The sequence below is a fragment of the Stegostoma tigrinum genome, chromosome 5, assembly GCF_030684315.1.
Source record: "Stegostoma tigrinum isolate sSteTig4 chromosome 5, sSteTig4.hap1, whole genome shotgun sequence".
Classification (NCBI taxonomy): Eukaryota; Metazoa; Chordata; class Chondrichthyes; order Orectolobiformes; family Stegostomatidae; genus Stegostoma; species Stegostoma tigrinum.
Window position 1 is genome coordinate 37,938,769 of NC_081358.1, and position 21,005 is coordinate 37,959,773.

At 40.6% G+C, this 21,005-nt stretch overlaps 1 protein-coding gene across 6 annotated transcripts in view; it reads left to right on the forward strand.

Moving 5' to 3' along the window:
- The window catches only part of col14a1a (collagen, type XIV, alpha 1a), a 222,218-nt gene that overhangs the window by 177,997 nt on the left and 23,216 nt on the right, over positions 1 to 21,005 (forward strand). For 5 of the 6 annotated variants that reach the window (XM_048528630.2, XM_059645936.1, XM_059645937.1 and 2 more), the window contains 7 exons: positions 1,933 to 2,019; positions 4,652 to 4,705; positions 5,066 to 5,161; positions 5,958 to 6,011; positions 9,854 to 9,907; positions 13,151 to 13,204; positions 20,688 to 20,759. In XM_048528630.2, the coding sequence (XP_048384587.1) occupies positions 1,933 to 2,019; positions 4,652 to 4,705; positions 5,066 to 5,161; positions 5,958 to 6,011; positions 9,854 to 9,907; positions 13,151 to 13,204; positions 20,688 to 20,759 (471 nt within the window). Of the gene's footprint in view, positions 1 to 1,932; positions 2,020 to 4,651; positions 4,706 to 5,065; positions 5,162 to 5,957; positions 6,012 to 9,853; positions 9,908 to 13,150; positions 13,205 to 13,272; positions 13,327 to 20,687; positions 20,760 to 21,005 lie in introns of all 6 variants that reach the window. The other variant, XM_059645935.1, reaches the window with a different exon arrangement.

Below are 21,005 nucleotides of genomic sequence, written 5' to 3' on the forward strand. Positions count from 1 at the left end.
GGTCAGAGTGATCTTGTAGCCAAGCCTCAACTGCCTAGAATACTTGGATAAAAATGTTCATGTTGCCCTGGCGTGGTTGTGGGTGGTGGCAAGTGTGAATATGTCAGCAAGAGTAGGCCATTCAGCCCTTCAAGTCTGCTATGATGTTAAATAAACTCATGGCTGATATGCTTTTAACCAAAATTCTGCATTCCTGTATACAAGGGGATCTTCCATCCCCTTGCTGATCAACTATCTATCAACCTCCAACTTCACAAATATTTATAGATTCTGCATCCACAGCTGTTTCAGTGGAATTCCAAACATTCTTATCCCTCTGAGAAAAAAGTAACGTTTCCTCATTTCTGTTTTAAATGGATAATCCCTTATTTTTAAACTGGTTCTGGTGTCTCTCAGAAGAGAAAACATGCTTTCAACATTTACCTGGTCAAGTCCCCCTCAGGATCGTGTATTTTTTAATAGGTAAATCTGATTGCCCACTATCTGAAGAGACTGTTGAGTGGTCTGGGAGTGTCTGTACTGTGATACATAAAGGACTGAATTTTACAGCTCACTTGCACACAGGAAATCAGATGGATGGATCAGTAAACTAGCATACTGCTCCATTGTTGGCAAATCCACCCACACATGCCTTGCCACGAGTTCACGGTTGGAAGTGGTGGCAGAGGGTGTGCTGCTCATACCCCAATTGGGATCACTAAGTGGGCGGTGGCTTCTGTCATTTAACCCTGCAAGCTGCTGGTTCATGAAAGGCATATTCTTCCTGGGTCCCTTTAGCAATTGAGCCCCCGCCCCATAATTTTGACTCTAAGTGTCTCCTGTTCCTCCTCATCCCACTTCCTGGTGTCTGCCTTCTCCAACGTGATTTCCCCCACGTACACATTGCACCAGGGCCTGACGATCAGGCCCACGCAAGATTCTGGACTTTACTGAGTTTTGGAGCCGCCTTGATGCTCCTTCTTCCCTGCAGCATTGGTTGAGGCCACCAGTATGTTGCAGAGCTACTGGCCTTTAATTGACGACTTGCTCAATGAGGCAGGAAAAGACCCAGGTTCAAGTCCAACCTGTTCCAGAAGTGTGTCATCATATCTCTGAACAGGTTGATTACAAAATAGAGATGTCAAGTTGTAGAGGTGGTTGAATACAGCAGGCCAAGCAGCATCAGAGGAGCAGGAAAGCTGAGGTTTAGGGTCTAGACCCTTCTTCAGAAAAGTCTAGCCTTCCTGCTCCTCTGATGCTGCTTGGCTTGCTGTGTTCATCCAGCTCTACACCTTGTTATCTCAGATTCTCCAGCATCTGCAGTTCCTACTATCTCTTAATTATAAAATAGTTTTTTTTTTAACCTCCTGGAATGAGAGACACCTACTTCTCGTGCACTTGTTAAACAGCCATCACCCAAAACATTTAATTGGGGTTTCTGGGGTCATGAAAATGTGCAAAAAAGAGAAAGCTCAAATTCATTGGAAAGCCCTGGAATTTGGGGCAGAATTCTAACCTTTTGCAGTGTTTTACTCCTCTCTGTAGTCATTTGCTTCACCTTGCAGGCCCCAGGTGCTTTGCAGCTCAATATAATGGTGACCTAAGAATCATGGAGCACAAACATTCCACAAAATATTAAGTCTTGGTGGGAAATTGTGTTGGTTGCATAACTGACTCACACTGCAAGATTGCCATGCTTGTATGAAATGATGAAAAACTGAACTTGTAATTTTATTTTTGAAAGAAAGTAACAATTATGAACTGTATCAATTTGGCAAAGGAGAAGGTTGGGCAGCTGACTCACCTCCAGGGTATACTCTGTGTGGGTTAGCTCACCTCAGTGTATAATTCAGGCTAAGGTATCACTATTATGAGGAGCAGACTGAAAAGTAAAGAAGCTCTCTACTTGCCTGTCATCATTCACATGAGTAATCGCAATGTGATTTATTACAGAGGGATGAAAGCAATTGCCCAGCTCTTCCACATGCCTGCACTTGTTCGCAAGACAGCAAGGGACCACCTGGACCCCTAGGACCTCCTGTAAGATGCGAAATTTGATTTGCAAAGCTTTACCTGGATAAAATGCAGCACTTTTGAACTCAAAAGCAGATCTTATTTGTAAAATTGTGGCCAGTCTCCTTTTCTTGTTAATCCTGTACTCAGTGCACTTAGTAAGGTATACAGTATGTTGGGTTTTAGTAATCAGGGTGTGGAGTAGAAAACCAAAGAGATTTTGCTAAATCTTCATAGGTCACTGGTTAGGTTTAGTCTAGAATATTGTGCTCAATTCAGGGCACTGTATTTAAAGAAAGATGTCAGGATCCTGGAGATGGTTTAGAGAAAATTTCTGCAATGTTGGTAGGGATGAGGGATTTCAGTTCTGTGGAGAGACTAGAGAAGCTAGGGTTGTATTTCTTGGTGCAAAAATGGTAAAAGGGGAGATATGATAGAAATGTCATAAATGGGACTGATGACACTGGAAGTTGCTACTTTCTGGATCTGCAAGAACCCAACATATGACTGGAGGCACTTGCATAAAGTAGGATGGGATGTCTAAGCATCAAGATGGAAAGAAATGACAATGATCCTTGACTTCCAAACAAGGAATGTTAAGAGATCAGCTTGTTGTGTAGTGGATAGAGGATGGGCTGCACTATGAAGTTTAGAGTGGAGGGTGGGGTTGCAGTGAGAATGGTCCATAACATGGGAGCAGGTAGTTGCATGGATGTCCTCACTGATTCCTTTCCACTGATCTGCAGTCTCTAAGTCTGGCCTCAATCCAGCAGCCAACGGGGATCACAGCCCATACATGCTACTGCTGCGAATGTGATTGAAATTACAGGAGGGTTTGCAACAATGAAAGGCTGAACAGTCTGAGCCTTTACTCTCTAGTCAAAAAAGACCTGATCGAGCATTTTAAGATAGTTGAAGGGTTTGCTAGACCAGATTTAGAAATAAGATTTCTACATGGGCTAGAGTTTGTATGAAAGGATCGTAGATTTAAGACGGTCACTAATAAAACCATGGAGAATTCAGGAGTAACTTTTTTCCCCAGAGAGTAGTGAGAATGTGATACTCTCTAACATAAGAGGAATGGTTTAGTGGAATAGCATAGAAATATTTAAGAGAAACTCAAGGGCAACTATATCGTAGATTGTGATCTGTGATATTCAAGAGAAACTTGTTAAATGCAACTGAGGACTAATATAGGAAAAATTGATCAGATGAATAGAGGAGTTTGTGTGGAATATGAACGCAGTTATGGAACTGTTGGACTAAATTACTGTTTATGTGCTGTGAGTTATCAGTGTTGTCTTTCTCCTTTCTGAGTACATTTGATATTGTATTGTTTTCAACATTATATTGCAAACATTTTTTTTGAAGCACAAGGTTTGAATTAGTGAACAGTGTTAAGTTACATGTCTTGAGGGGCGGCATGGTGGCTCAGTGGTTAGCACTGCAGCCTCACAGCACCAAGGACCCGGGTTCAATTCCAGCCTCAGGTGACTGCCTGTGTGGAGTTTGCACATTCTCCCCGTGTCTGCGTGGGTTTCCTCCGGGTGCTCCAGTTTCCTCCCACAGTCCAAAGATGTGCAGGCTAGGTGGATTGGCCATGGTAAATTGCCTGTAGTATTCAGGGGCCTGTGAGTTACAGGGGGATGGGTCTGGGTGGGATATATCAAGGGGTGGTGTGGACATGTTGGGCCAAAGGGCCTGTTTCCACACTGTAGGGAATCTAATCTAATCTTGAGACAGTCCAGAAGTCTACAGACAGTAAAAAACACGATAGGAATATATAAAATTGTTGAAGAAGTTACTCATTCCCTATCAATAAATTGTCAGACAGTAATCCCATCAAGGAGGAATGTGAGCAAAGCTTTGGCAATTTATGTTTGACATCTGGATCCGTAGTGTCTTCACGTTTTTTTCTTCAAGATATACTAATATTTGATGATTTTTGTTTTATGGCATCACATCAGAATTCAAGGAATGTGACTTCTTGTGCAGTCCAACCTGGAAACTTGGGACAAATACCGAGAATTCGAAAGAAACTCAGAGGTCTGGCAGCATCTGAAGAAGAATCATGCCAGATTTGAAACACTAACTCTGTCCCATTCTCCACAGATGCCCCAGCCCTGCTGAGCTTCTCCAGCACTCTCTGTACTTGTGTTCGATAGGCTGGACCTGATTTGACAAGAGAAGTGAAGGCTAGGAGTGAACTGCCTCTAAAATGAAGGAAGGAAGGCTTTGATAGAGTGCAAAATGTTTCCATTTGAGAAAATAGAAGATAGTCAAGAATCAATCCAGTGAAGGACTCAGGAGAATCAAAGTGAAAAGTGGACTATTACTGTGTTTGAGGTGAATAGTGTAGATCTATTTAAAGGAAGTTAAATAAATACCTGAGAGAGAAAGGAATAAAAGGATATGCTATAGTGTGAAATGAAGATGGCTGGGCAGATGCTTCACAGAACTTTAGCAACAATATAGACAATATAGAAAGATCTGTTGACATTCTGCCACTATTGTGTAATTTGAAAATAAATATTGATGAGTTTGCCGTGTATTTCCAGTAATTTTTGTTTTTGTTTCAGAAATGCAGCTTTCACAGTTTCTTACAAAGACATGTATGATGTAAGCTTGCTCAGATGTCATGTGAATATGTATTTTACAGGGTGGCCCAGGTTTGAGAGGCCCAAGAGGAGTGAGGGGAGAACCAGGTCAAAGGGTAAGAGGTCTCTTCGTAAATATAACAGAAATACATGAAATTAATGGAGTGCATATTTTTCTCTTTTGAGAAAAATACCCATGTCATCAAAGGAACGGCAGATTGTTCTACTAAATGGCTGTACTCCATGGGGTAAATATTGTGGTCATACCACAGACTTAGTCAATGGTTTGATGTTTGAGCACCAAATTTTGCAGCAGGTTAATTTTAATAACTACTTAATTCTGCATCCAATTCTCTTGTTCATGTTCAGCGCCAAGATTTCAGCATAACCATATGCACAAAAATGACAGCCTTCATCAATTACTTAACATCAATGGCTCATATAATGTATCTGTGCGTCTCCTTTTATTGTGATAGGGACCTGAGGGTCTCCGCGGTGAGATTGGACCGATTGGCCCTCAGGGTCAACCTGGCCCCCAAGGACCAAGTGGACTTTCCATTCAAGGACTACCGGTGGGTTCATGTTGTTTCTCCATCCAGGATTGAATCTCATAGCAGCAGTTTTGTAAAATTGGCTTGATGTTCACTGAAGGCTTTTGAGGCTTTCCTTGTTAGAACTGATTGGGTGTGAAATTGGTCTTTGGGCAGCAAAGCAGCATAGGCTCATAGCCAGTTGGTCTCATATTGAATCTGGCTACTAGTGAAACTGGCTCATTCTGAGTTGGGTTCAGAGCAAATCAGGCTTAGTTTAAAGACCTTTTGGTCTCTTAGTGAATCAAGCTTACTGCCAATTGGACTTCTAGCTATAATAAAAACGGAAAATCCTGGACAAAGTAAGCACTTCTAGCAGCATCTGTGAAGAAAGAAACAGTTAACATTTTGAATCTGATATGACTCTTCAGTAGAACTTTGGATTCCTTATCGATTGGTTTTGTAGTGAATTGGGATTGAAGCTAATCAAGATCCAATCAATGAGAGCTATAGTGAATCACAAGTCCACTTCATTTAATGTCTGATCTTTTAAATGCCGCAAAGAATATTTGGGTTGGTGTAATTTGGAAACAGTTGATTTAAGATGACCCTGATCCATGCATCAGACCAATTACACTCCAGTTTTAATTGTCCTTACAGCGCATTTTATTGTGTTGTGCAGAATTAAATTATAGTATTGTAATTGAAATTAAAAATGGTTGTGTTAAAATGCAAAATTTACTGGAAATAAATCATGGAGGAAATACCTACTTATACCATTAATGTTTAATCAAGCTGAAGATTGATGTCTGAATGGTGTCTTTATTTACCCTGTTAGGGCAGCATTGGCGAAAAAGGTGAGAAAGGAGATCTTGGTCCCATCGGCCACCAGGTATGAGATTAAGTCATTGATCTTGTCCTATAACATTTATTTAGTAATGTCCTATAGCATTTATTTATTAATATAAGCTATTTGATTTGTAATACTTTGTGGAGGTATTCCATTTATGTAACTTGCATCACGCTCAAACTTTCTTTCTGCATTTTTGGAGAAGATTGATTCTGAACATATACATTTCTGTGAGAATTTGTTTGGTAGGATAAACCAATCTTGATTGTGTTTGGAGACTGTCTTTTCAGAATCCTGTAGTTGCTGGCACCTGATTTGAATAGGAAATATTTCTGGTCTCATTTTACAGAAGCTGCTGTACTTGTTTCAACAAAGCTGTTTGCAATTATTATATTAAATATTTAAAAGGATAACTGACCAGCAAGTTGGTAAATGTGGTGTAATCTGTTTGTAGTCAATTTTTTTACGTAACAACTCGCCCTATCCTTCCTTAAAAAAACAGCATCTTGTGCTCCTTACATTAACAGGACTCCAGTGCCGTGCTAAAGTATGTATCAAAACATGGCTCATGATGCTAAACGTTATTTGTGCCTTCATGTGATATTAAAATAAGCAAGGCACCTGCAAAACAACATCTTATAGTCATCAGAGTTAGGGGCGGCATGGTGGCTCAGTGGTTAGCACTGCAGCCTCACAGCACCAGGGACCCAGTTTCGATTCCAGCCTTGGATAACTGACTGTGCCGAGTTTGCACATTCTCACCGTGGGTTTCCTCCGGGTGCTCCGGTTTCCTCCCACAGTCCAAAGATATGCAGGCTAGGTTGATCGGCCGTGCTAAATTGCCCATAGTGTTCAGGGGTGTGTGGGTCATAGGGGGATGGGTCTGGGTGGGATATTTGAAGGGGTGGTGTGGACTTGTTGGGCCAAAGGGCCTGTTTCCACACTGTAGGAAATCTAATCTAAAAAAGGATGTGTCTACAAGTCCCACACCAGAGACATGAGCACAAAATCCAGATGGCCCCTGTGAACATGCAGCACAGAGGCAGTACTGTCTTTTGGATGAGCTTATTAAACCAAGAACCTGCCCACTCTCTCAAATTGGTAAATTAGACCCCAAGGCATTAGCTTGAAGAAGACAGGGGATGACTTTTCTTGAGCCTTGGAAAATAATTATATGTCAATGAAAAGATGATCTGGTCATTTATCTCTCCTGCTTCTATGAGCTTGTTGTGTGCAAATTGGCTGTCACATTTTCTATCATACAAGAGTGACTACTCCTCAAAAGTAGTTAATTGACTGAAAAAAGTATTTGTGATATTCAGAAGTTGTTAAAGGTGCTATATAAATTCAAGTCCCTTTTATTTTTATAATGTTCTAAGATTCTGTGCACATTTCATCTCAATTACTTTGGAGTTATAGGTAGGAAGAGCTCCACATTCACATTTTGTTTTAAAAGTTATGATTGTGATCTTTATCTTCTCACCGGGACAGAAGGAAGTAATGTAACCATGTGCATGGTGCCCATTTCAAATCCAAGTGTCAGCTCCAGGGTAATGGAGAGAAATCATGGGCCTTAGTGCTTTGCTCATCTTTGGGCCCCTTATTCTCTCTCTCCCCATCTTCACTTTGACCCTCTCCCTCACATTCTTAAAGTGCCCAGATTTGGGAACCATACTCACAGTGGGGTAGAATCAATTTATTAAAGCTTAACAAATATTTTTGCTTTTGTACTCTCTGAAACCTACTCAACCTCTCCTCATAGGGCAATCCCTCTATAGCAGGTATCAGACTAATGAACTTTCTCTGGACAGCCTCCATTGTCAGTGTATCCTTCCTTAGATAAGAGGACTGAAACTGATCACAGCATTCCAGCTGTGGCCTGACCAGTACTTTGTATAGTTTAACAGGACATCTCCTTTCATATTCCATTCCTTTTGAAATAAAGGCCAACAATCCATTTACCTTCCCTATTACCGACTAAACCTGGAAGTGAGCTTTTCATGATTCATACACGTGGGCCCCCAAATCCTTCTATTCTGTGGCTTTCTGCAGACTTTCTCCATTTAAATTCAGCTCTTCTATTCTTCCTGTCAAAGTGTATCGCCTCAAAATGCCGCATATTAAATTACATATGCTAAATTTTTGCCCACTCACTTAACCTCGCTGTATCTCTCTGTAGACACAGGGGTGAGATAAGGAAGGAGCCATCAGTCTTTGGATACCATCAAAAAGGAAGGCATCAGGACATGTAGGAGGTATAGTTTCGAGAAGCAGGGCAGGAGATAGTGGCGAATCGGTGGTGCGGATGTCATGAGGATTGGTGAACAAAGTTAAGGACTCAACTGCTATAATGGGATACCCTTAAGAGGATTGGAGGAGGCTGGGATGTTGTGTCCAAACAGGCCAGGTGCCCCACTGTAGAGGAGATCACGTTGTGAGCAGCGAATACAGTAGACTAGTTTGAGTGAATTGCGGGTAAAGCACCTGGAAGGTGTGCCTGGGGCCTTGAATGCTGAGGGAGGAGGTACACGGGCAGGCATTGGGAGTGGAGGAGGAGTGAACCGTGGTGTCGTAAAGGGAACAGTTCCTGCGCGAGGCTGACAAAGGAGTGGAGAGGAATATGTGTCCTGTGGTGGCATTCTGTTAGAAGTAGCAGAAATAATGGCTAATGATCCTCTGGACGTGGAACCTGGTGGGATGGCAGGTGAGGACAAGGGGTCTCCATCACTCTTGTGGGATTGAATAGAGGGGGTGAGAACTGAAGTGTAGGAGATCAGTTGACATGACTGAGGGCCTTCTCAACCATGGTGCTGAGGATTCTTTGGTTGAGGAAGAAGGTGGACATTTCACAGGCCGACTTGTAGAAAAACAGATGTGATGGAGATGGAGATGGAGGAATTGGGAGAATGGAACAGAGTCTTTGCAGGAAGCAGGGTGTGAGGATGTATAGTCAAAGGAACTGTGGGGATTGATGCATTTGCATTGGATACTGGTGTCCAACCTATCCCCAGAAATGGAAACAAATGTCAAGGGAAGGAAAGAGTCAGGGATGAACCAGGTGGAGGTAAGACCAGGGTGGAAGTTAGAATGTAATTGATATATTTTTCCAATTCTGTCTGAGAGAGGGAGGCAGCATCGATGATGTCTTTGATGTATTGGAGAAAGACTTGTGGCTGGGGGCTCAAGAAGGACTGGAACAAGAATGTTCCACATAACACACAAACAGACAGGCATAATGGTGCCCATGCAGGAACATTGGGGGTCCATACAGGTACTCAGCTGCTTCACAAGGGTGATGCAAAAACATACCAACTGGAACTTGGATTGAGAATTTCCAAATTGGTTGCTAATAAAGCCCTTACAGCTAGCAAGAGCAGAGGCCTTCTGTCCCAGTATAAAAGCTGGATTGAACATGAGTGCCAGATATTCCAGTATACCCTGGAGAAAGAAAGAAAACTTATTTTTGTATAGCGCCTTTTAGGATTACAGGACACCCCAAAATGGGTTTTAGAGCCAACAAGTGGTTACTGTTGTAATATAGAAAACATGACAGCCTATTTCCACACAGCAAGGTCCAACAAACAGCAAACTGATAAAAACCTGACTCTCTTGTATTTTTTTATTCCCTGTATTGAATCACAGAATGGTTTCAATGTATGTGAAGCCAATCAACTTCTTGTGTCCATGTTGGCTGTCTGCAAGACCAAATCACCGCGTCTCATTCCTCTGTCTTTTCCCTATGTTTTTCATCCTTCGCAGGGTCTGGGAATGTCAGTCTAGGCCCTTTACTCCTGTCTAGGAGCAGGACTCGATCCCACAACTTTCTAAGTTAGACACAAGCATTCGGCAACATCATCTAATTGTTTGTCTTTTTCACATGCCAGGGGATGCCGGGAGGGCAAGGGAGACCAGGACGTGATGGTTCACCAGGTCAAAGGGTAAGACTAAGGAAGCAGACTTGGTGTTCTTCCCAGACAATACATGCCACCATGCATTACCAAGTCAACATTGTAATCCTCGTGAGGTTTGAGTAATGAAATGGATACGTGATTGTTTGCTGGTTGATCATTGTAGGAATGTCCTACAAGAACCCTTAACCCAGAAAGCTTTGGAAACAATAGAGTTGAATTTATAGCCTTGAACTTTGGGAGGCAGTGCAAGCTAATTTTTGAATGGAACCAATTTGAATGAATGGGAAAGAAAGTCAGGTTTAGAGAGGTATCTGTTGCTAATCATGCTGCCACAAGGGTAAATTTTACCCTGTACAGTTTTGAATTGAACTTGTTACCATAAATTACCTTTCAAGTTTTAATGTGACATTTATGTGTGTAATATTCAGATACAGTATTAATTTGTCAACTGATTTTGGACAGCCATTCCAATCAGATAGAGTTTTAGAGCATTTTAATGGCTCTGTGCATATGTAGGTATCCTTGAAATATCATCACATAGCACCTTATCACAGTTGTTTTAAGAAATAGAAAGTAACTAATGATGATTATTTTGAAATGAATAGTATCAGCAGTAGTGTTTTTCACACCTGTGTACATACTTTATACATATTCTCAGGATGTGCATGGGGGTGTGCCAAAATCAGTAGCCTGCGCCCCCCCCCACCCCCAATATGTAGTATAAAGTAAGGGTCAGTTGAGTTGGTTAAATGCTCAGTTCACTGAGATATAACCGTTTCTACGGTATAATACAGTTGGCATGAGCAATTTTTAAGCAAGATGGAAGAAGGGCATGCTGTATTTGAAGGGTTCCCACTTACCAAGCATGCCAACTCCCTTTGAAGACAGCACCTCCCTTCTTTTGTAACTTAATCAACTTCAAAACCTAACCAACTCCCCCTTTCCAAAGTGGGCACATCCTCCAAGGCTCATGCCCCCTAAATACCTGGGTCCAGGTTTCCTTTGACCCACCCCCACTTTGTTGGAGCTACCTGTGTTCCCAGCGTCACCCAGTGTCACGGTGAGCTCTAGATTGGCTGAATTCTCCAGAGGGAAAGGCAGAAATCCAACTTCTCTTCCCTTCCCCCACTTCTAATGAAGGGTCTAGGCCCAAAACGTCAGCTTTTCCTGCTCCTAAGATGCTGCTTGGCCTGCTGTGTTCATCCAGCTCCACACCTTGTTATCTCCAGCATCTGCAGTTCCTATTATCTCTCACTAGTACTTCCTCAACTCCACAGCTCGTTATAACTGCAGGGCAGGTTTCTTTCTGGTGCCTGAATTTGCTGTGGATTTTTCGTCCATGGTGTAGAAGCAAAGAGCCTGCTCTATCCAGCAACTCCAAGCCCCACCCATCCATCTTTGTAATATTCTGTGCATTTGTATGGCATTCAGTCTTTAAAAAATAACCCCCATTGGAACTGTAGAGAAAGCAACGGACTCATCAGGAGGCCAGTAACTTTCATCTGACTTGTTTTCAAATCCTATAAACTTAAAAAAAATCAATGCAGTTCATATTTTTTGGTAGTGTTACATGATAAGGACCATTGGGTCTCATGCTAAGGTATTCCTTTAAGATTTTCTCTGCAGGACTGCCCTCAAAGAACAGATGATCAAGCCAATCACTGACAGAAAGACATCTCAAACAATTAAAGCGGCCTTGCACCTGTTAAAACTCAGTCTGAACTCCATGGCTACCATTGCTGCCTCAGAGCTAGTGACACCAAATTCCCATTGGGGCTGTGACCCACTGTTTGGGAGCCCCTAAGTTCTTGCCTCTATATTTCCAGTAGAATGTTTGAACTCAAACGACGCTGCGGTCATCCAGGGAATCACTTTGAAATCAGAAGAGATATATGTTGGGAAGGTTGTCTGATCTAATATTGTCTATTTTATAGTATCAGCAAAACTTAAAATCTGTCTGTTCCTCTCCTTCACCCTACCCCATACCACCCCTCTATGTATTCCCAACAATTTGCATTTATATCAATGTAATAATACAGTCCAAAGAGCTTCACAGACATTGTCAAACAAAATTTGAAACTGCATCACTTTAGGACTGTTTGGTCAAACATAAGGTTTACGAGCAGTGTCTCGAAGAAAGAAAGCCGAAATGATTTAAAGAGGCAATTCCAGCGTATGGAGCTACAAATGGTGGAGTGATAAACTCAAGATTGCTGAAGTGCCAGAATTGAGGGGCGCAGAGACCTTGCAGGATTACTGGGCTGCTGCTGATTATGAGGCAGGAGGCAGGAGGATGGCAAGACCGTTGGAATACCTGGATAAGAATTTTAAAATCAAAATATTTTTAACAAGAGCCATTGCGGGTCAGCAATATTCCAGTAATAAAAAAGTCAATGAATCCAGTCGTAACTCTAGCTCAATAAGAATACTTTGTAATTATGGATCATGATGGAGAAAGAAAATCATTCTAGTGATGAATCGTGATACACAGCAGTTAGAAATGTTGCAGAAGATGTTGCAAAAGAAGACTTTGGAAGAAAGGCGTTTTTAGGAATTTCCTCTCCCAAGTGGAAATTCATGCACTGGGAATGTTGGGAACTATTGATTTTTGTTCAGATTGTACAATATTTTACCTATTAAAGTTGATAGATTACTGAGGTCCCTTAACCATGCAATTAAATTCCTGATATTAATACAAATCCTACTTCCCATTGCAGAGACTTGGGCAGAGAATCCCAGTTGATCCTCTTAAGTTCCAGGTAGAATGCTGCACTGGAGGAGGTACCGTCTCTTGTATTGGGACTTAAAACATACATGTTGTCTTGGGTGAACAAAAAGATCCCTTGGAACTAGTTGAAAGAGGTGCAGTGGTAGGGCAGCCTATGTGTCCTGGTCCACATTTATCCTTTGACCAAAGTCATGGCAGAAAAAAAGCAGTTAATCTGGACTGTACCCCATCAGCGTTTGTGGTATCTTGTTCTACACTAAATTTAGCTTCAGTGGTTCCTCTGTTTACAGCTGTACAGCTCCATTTACAGCTGTGCAGCTCCAATTACAGCTGTGACTACACTTCAAAAAGTGCATTAGGGCATTCAACTGTGCTATATAAATGTAATTTGTCATCTGGAGAAGTCTTTTTACCTGGAACTTAAGTGAACGGGTTGTGACCAGGAACATGCATGCGTGCAGAAATACATATTTTCAAACAATAACAAAAAATCTCTCTTGCTTGAATCAGTAAATAATCTATGAAATCAACTTTTGATCCAGGGTCCTGTTGGTAAAGATGGTCCTATAGGATTACCAGGGCCAGTGGGGCCTGTGGTAAGTACATTTGCATGCTGCCCTGTACAGTGGCAAGATTTTGGTGTTTAACAATGTCGATTTTTCAGGGTCGAAGAGGTACGGACGGTCCACTTGGACCACCGGGGTTTCCAGGTAGGAGGGTAAGTTATTTTTTTATGTGCATAGTGAAGGAATGTTGACAGAAAGTCCCAGGAACCTCATGCACCATTTTCATCCCACATATCAGGCAGCATGCTCCCCAACCTCATTGTGTTCAGGCATTATGCAATTCAGGCTGCTAATTTATAACCATATTTGTCACTTAAAAAATGAGTTTTTATTTTGAATAGCCAAATGCATTCTTTCACTCAGAAACACAGCTTTCATTAAAGTGGAAGAAAATTCCTTGACTTATTTTTTGCCTGAATGCTTTCTGCTTGTAGCTGCAGTTTTTTTTGGATTACACAGTGTCAAAGTATTTTTTTCTGCTATGGACAGATATACAAGACAAACACGAACCCAAAACAAAGCTCATTCAGGCTAACTGGTCTCCAAAACTAGTCTTCTTCCCATTACTGTTTCCATATTGATCCCTTTGGTGACTATTTCATATGCTCACTGTAAATCCATGTGTTTTCCCTGTTCTTGAACCTGTGCTATACTTATGTCATTCATCTGTACTTGTGCTAGATGGCTGCAAAAAGTCAAGGAGGTAGATTAATAGAATCTATGCAGTGCAGAAAGAGGCAGTTTAGCCCATCAAGTCTGCATCAACCTTCTGGAGAGCTACCCACCCTGACCCCACCCTAGCCCCATAACCCTGCATTTACCATGGCTAAGCCACCTAGCTTACACAACCCTGAATACTATGGGCAAGTTAGCATGGCAATTCCACCTAACCTGCTCATCTTTGGATGGTGGGAGGAAACCAGAGCACCCAGTGGAAACCCATGCAGACATGGGGAGAATGTGCAAACTCCACACAAGGCTGCGATCAAACCTGGGTCCCTAATGCTGTAAGGCAGTAGTGCTAACCACTGAGGCACTGTGCTGGTGGCTCAACGCCACCCTTTTAAAAGTAATTGGGGATGGGCAGCAAATGTTGGCATTAACAGTGATGTCTACATGCCCAGAAGAGATAAAATTTAAAATTACCAGTTACACCATTTTGAGAAGGTAAGTGCAGAGAGGCTATTTCTCCTGGTTACAGAGAACAAGGGGTCACAGTTTCAAGTTTAGGTTGGGACCATGTAGGACATTGAAAAGGAAAATAAACCTGTAATGCTTGTGTTGTCGTTCGGCAAATCTCTGGAATTTTATGCCCCTGAAAGCTGTGAATTCCCAGTCTTTAAGTATGTTTAAGACGATATCTATAGATTTTTGGATCCAGAAGTATTCGTGGTATATTGGGATAATACAAGAATGTGATTTTGAGGTCAAAGATCAGCCAAGATTTTTTTGAAAAACAGAGCAGGTACAGAGGCTGAGTGGCCAGCTCCTGTCCTTACTAGGCTCTTTACATTACTCTTCTTTTTTTAATATGTGAATTTACATTCCCAGTATAGTGTGCATATTAAAAGATTTTACACGCTAGCAAGACATGCTTCAAACCATGGCACTGCATTTGTATCACATTAATTTCAGACCCAAAGTCTTTGAACTTAACCCTTGTGGGGGAGTGGGGGGGGGGGCAGTATAATTTGTGTATCAGAATCAATATCAGATTACAGTCATAGCATAGATTAATGTACATTAATACACAAAACTACAACATTTACATTAATACTACTTTGCTGATGTTATGCAAAATAATCACAGGGATACTTTACATAAGAATTAGGGGCTGGACAAGGGTCATTCATCCTCATGATCCTGATCCACTATTCAGCAAGATCATGGCTGATCTTCTAGCATAACTCCTACTGTCCCAATATTCTTGAGTTCCTTTTGTACCAACCTGGTTCTTGAACATACTCTGAGCATCCAAAACTCTCAGGGTTGGGGGTGGGGGGTGGGGGGGGGGAGGTGCGAGGGTAGAGAATTTCAAAGATTCATAGCCCTTTAAATGAAGAAACTTCTGTTCATCTCTGTGCTAAATAATTAACCCCTTTATTCTAAGACTGTAACCCCATGTTATAGATTTCTCAGAACCATTTATTTCAGCAATTAACCTGTCAAGCCTGAGATATCATCTTATTCCTCCAAACTGCAGGTTTGATTAATTCTAGTCTGATTAATTTCTCTTCATAAAACAAGCACCTCATCACAGGAAAGAATCTAATATTTCTTTATCATACTCCCTTTAGAGCAAAAAGCCCCTTCTTAGATAAGGAGACCAAAGCTACTCAAAATATTTCACTGTGGCCTCATCGATGCCCATCATCATTCTTCCCACTTTTGCCTTTACCGATCCAAAGAATTTTAGGGAATTGAAATTAATTCCCTCCCAGCACCACCCGCCCCCGTATTCTGTAATGTATAATCATATGACCTTAGCAACTTTCCTTTTTGTTCACTAGTACATTCTTATTCAAAAATTTATCAGAATGTTCACCTCTGTGGTACCTGCTATAGGGACTCTTTTGACTTTCACTTACACTTTTTTTCCAAGAATAAAATTTACTGTAAATAGGCCTTTATCCCTGTTCACCAGTGTGAATCTAAAAGTAGCAACCGCTAGTTGCAAAAGTAGACCATAGACCCGATTAACATGTTTGTCTGCAAACTGTCTTTTTGGATAAAAATTGGACTCACTTCCCAGATTAGCAATTCGCTGAACAGTTACACAAAGATTTGCTGGAGCAAGTGTAGAAAATTATTTAGAAATTATGTTGAAAAAAAATCATTTTGTTGTAACATTTTATCAATCATTTGACCAAAACAGTGAGACAAGCAATAATTAGAAGTGGATAGTATCTTACTTTACAAAGTAATGTGTTGAGGTCACTGGAGACCCTGTCACTGACTTTAAATGCAGGGATTTTGAATGCTTAATGTTATTTGCCATCATTAAACCTGCTTGCTGCTGCTGCCAGTGACTGCATGAACTTGCATTTCACCAGAAGCTTCCTAATGCTATTGTTTACATTAACCACTGAGAGGGAAATACTGATCATCTTAGTGCCTTGCATATCTGAATTCTTCTTTCCCAGGTACTAGCCAAGGGAAATAAAGTTGGAGGTTGTGATGTCTTAATGAAACCTGGCTCCACATTAGACTGTATCACACAAAGTATAAACAAACCTGATCAAGAAAATCTAGCTTCTTTCATCTGTCACTTGCTACATCATAGGAGCATAATATTGCTGTACCTCATGCCCTTCCTAAAGTTCCTGGATAAGGACTTGCCCTTTGGAGAGTGCAGCTGTGACTTGGTCTCCCCTGTTTCATAGCTGCAGTGTAGTACAGGTTTTTTTTTACTCAGTGTAAGGGTGCTGATGAAAGCTAAATACCACGTCACATCCTAAATAAGGAGCAGAAGTAAAGAGGTCTCCCAAAGGAAAGACGGAGACGGTCATAGAAAATGTAGGAAATGGTTTAATATGCTTGTTCAGCCTGGCGCCTTGCTCAAGTTGGCTATATGTAAGTATGTGAATGAGTTGATTTCTTCATTTCCTCACAAGTTTCTTATTGTATAATGACAAACTACGGAGGATCTCTGAACGAACTCATCTGGGCTTGACATGATAATCTTTTAATCGTAGCAAACAGTCCAAACTGCACATTGTGCATATCTATCGGGCCTTGTTATACTTAGCAGCCATTAAAATGTTGGTACTTTTAGCCTGGATACTAGATATATGAGAATAAAGGACACATATTGACAGTGGGCGTAAGGGTAAAATTTTGAGCATTATGCCAATTCTAAAATATATATGGCTTACATTTTTATTTTAATATTCCTGGTGCCTGTCTGGTGGTTTACAGTTTTACTTTTCTGTTTTGCTTTGTCTTAACATCGCTGATTCTGATTTTGAAATTATTTAAAACTAATTTTACAAATTCATAAGAATGGGGTAGCTCAGAAGCAGGTCATTCAGTCCATCATGCCTCAGTTGCCTCTTTGAAAGAGCTATCCAAATAGTTTGATGCTTCTGCTTTTTCTGCCTTAAACCTGCAAATTTCTTCACTTTAAGTATTTACCCCAGTCCATCTTGAGAGTTGCTGTTAAATTCAGGCAGTAAAACATTTCAAAGAGCAAAGAACTCTTTGGGATAGAGAAGGTTGTGTTTTTGGCCCCCTGAGTCCATGCTAGCTCTCTAAAAAGCAACCCATTTGGTCCCATTTCCCCATACTATCCCTATAGCCCTGTACACTTATTTCCCTCGAGTGCCAATCCAATTTCTTTTGCAGTTGTTCATCATCTCCACATATATAGAATACTTGGAAAATGTATACTCAGATATTTACTGAAAAGTCAGTTGGAAGCTAACTGTAATGTAAACACTTTCAGGCCTTCAGGAGAATCTTGACTGAACTTTTATACCCAGAATATTAACCTACCTTCACCCTTTAAAGCATTTACTGACCTGCATATTTGCAGCATTTACTAGTACTGCAGGTTTATTTCCTCCTTTATTTAAAAATGTAGGTATCACTTAAAGGAGCTTTTGCACTGTAAACTTTTAGTAGACACTTTGAAATCCTCTTAAATCACTTGTGCCAGGTCAAGTTGCAGTTAATAATATGGATTAGTTTTAAGTTCCAGTGACTGGCAATGACTGAGGACAACTGCCTCTGAAGGCTTAATTGGCCAGCTTGATACAGTCAAAATCATAATCTGTTCCCGCAGTATATGTGTTTACATAATCATCAGGATCATCTACAATATCTGTCAATCTGCCAGCCAAAGATGCCTCAAAGAGATACCAGATGTATCCTTCAGCTTGGCTAGCATTTTCATCTGCTTTCTCATGAAGTAGCTAATTCAAATGGAAATATTTACTCAGGTGATGTCTTTTCCAAATGAGAGACCCAATACATTTTATTCTTTTGAATCATGGCTACACGAAAACAGACAACATTCAAATTGAATTTTATCTGGAGTTTGAGTTAATTTAACTTTAATAAAGCACAGACTCTAAATATTGTAATCGATGAAAGAAAATTGCACTTGTTTTTAATTGGAAGGAGAAGCTTCAATTATTGATTTACTTCTAGACTTTGTAATTGAAGAGTGTGAAGGCATTGCACAAAATTAGTGAAATGGTTCCACAGATGGGGAGCAATGGTTCTGTGGATGGAGAAGCTGGGGATGTTCTCTTTTAAGAAGAGGAGATTGATAGGAGATTTGATAGAGTTGCTCAAAGTCATGAGGGGTCTGAATGCAAGAGACTGGGGTAAATAATTGCTCCCCTTGGTGGAAGGGTGAGAAGCAGATGATACCAATTTATAACAATTGTCAAAAGAGTCAAAAGTAAAATGAGGAAAACAATTTTACTCAGTCAGTAGTTAGTGAAATAACTCCACAAAGGCTGGTATCCTGTCACTAAGTCACCCTCTATTTTTGCGTGCACAGTACGTGACATGGACCCAGCTAGCACAGACTGGCTCCAAGAGTGGGCAGAATTCCTGATGGTCCTGTTTATGTCTGTCAGCCAGGACTCCCTGATTGAACCAGGTTAACAGCTCCAGTCAGGGAACTCATATTCCATGGCTGGCCTCATTCCAGTCACTACAGTTAGGATGTGGAATGTATGGCTTGATGGCATGGTGGAGGCAGGTTCAACAGTAGGACAAGAGGAGTTGCTCCCATATAGAGCAGGCTGGGGCAGAGTGGACTGAATTACCTTCTTTTGTGTTGTGACCATTGTATACTGTATCTAATGTAAAACAAAACTTCCTAACTCTTTAGGAAATCAGCAATTTTAGCTTAAAGCAATATCCGTAAAATTACTTGTATTTTTGGTGCTCAATCTATTTTTTCCAGTCATAGTAAAGATCCAAACTGTTGATGTTTTGACCAATTAAAACCTAAGTCCAAAGATGTGCAGGCTAGGTGGATCGGCCATGCTAAATTGCCCATAGTGTTCAGACGTGTGTGGGTTATAGGGGGATGGGTCTGTGTGGGATGCTTCAAGGGGCGGTGTGGACTTGTTGGGCCGAAGGGCCTGTTTCCACACCGTAAGGAATCTAATCTAATCTTATCTGAAACTGCATTGTTTACTTGGAAACTGGCTCAGAGTATTTAAATGAGATCCTCCATGTTTAATAACCTCCTTTGCATGTTTTCATTTGATTATTCAATATGAGCATGAGCATTTATCATCAGCATTTAAGTAGTTCATGTCTCTCTGTGATGTATCTTGTTATTTGCTTGCAATATAATTGACTGACTGCAGATCAGTGATCTCTTGCTTTGCAATTTGAAACTCTTTTTTTCAGCAATAGAAAACAAACAACAGGAACATGTTGCCAAGGCTCATCATCTTGAGCTCATCAGGACAAATACTAGAATGCCAAATTTTAACTAACAACAGTTTATGTTGTGCGTAAACGTGCTGATTGGTTGGTTAACACATTGACTCTAATTACCCAGGCACTATCATGACTCCATGTTGCAATGTCTCAGCCAATCAGTATCCCTTCCTGCTGTTGCATAAATTATTGTGATTGTTTGAAATCTGGCATTCTTGCATTTTTCCTGACGAGTGCAGGATGAAAAGCCTCAGCAACGTATCCCTCTTTAAATGTCCTCTACCCACCCAATCTGTTTTGCTAAAGAATGACTGAGTCACGAGCTACCCAGTTATAAACAGCTGTTATAAACATTAAATATTTGTCTCTTTATTTCCTTGACAATGATCACATTTACTCAGTATTCTGTCATCACGATAAAATATATCAGGCTTCAAAAGCCCTAGTGAGCATGAAATAAAGTTATTATTTGAGGAACCATCTGGAGATTTCATTACTGTTATCCTTATCCAAATTATTTATCTTGGTATACTTGTTGAAGTAGACAACAAGCATCAGTTAAATTACCAATTATTAAAAGATGTGTTGGCTTTAACTAAATGTAGTTGACTCTATTTGTCTAACTATAGCACCCACTTCACAACTACCAATGTATCTACATAAAATACAGTTCTCTTCATTTATAAAGGTCATATACACAGCCTCATCACTTGGCAATTAGAAATTGTATTATAAGAATGCATTTCTGACTTAAAAACAAATATGAATTTAAACTTAAAAGCATAAATCTTCTGACTTAATGTTGTTGTTTTGTGGAATATTTACACATTTCCATGTAATAAAACATGTTACACTTTCTGAGGAACATCATATCATTTAAATTAAAAATGATAATTAAGTAAAAGCAAACTTTTTGACAGAGTTCATTATGAAAGCCCAGGCTCCCCACACGATTATTGTTTTAACACAGTTATGTCCTCATTCCCTTTTCCCTATGATTCGCTCAGTGTCTGTATTCACTGAACCTTCATGAGTCAAGTTGTTTAAGTGTCTTATGCATCTTATGTATGTTAGGAGTTGAACTTGTCATTCAATGGTTTCACAGGGAACTCCAGGTGTCCCAGGCCCTCCCGGAGGTACAGGCAACACAGGGTCCCAGGGGAGCATAGGACCTCCTGTAAGTCAAGCACTAACCGACTGTACTTTGTGAAATGACAAATAATTGTTTAATTGCAACTAGACAGAAAAAGAGCCCAAAAGCCATAGTTAATTGGTGACATAAAGATTCTTTCTCCACCTTTAACTGGAAATATACCTCTAATTTCAGACCAGTATTTGAATATTGAACATGGCAAAACATTTGTAATTGTCAAGTATTGAGTGTAGCAATTGAGCCACAAATATTCTGTTTGATTTAGAATTG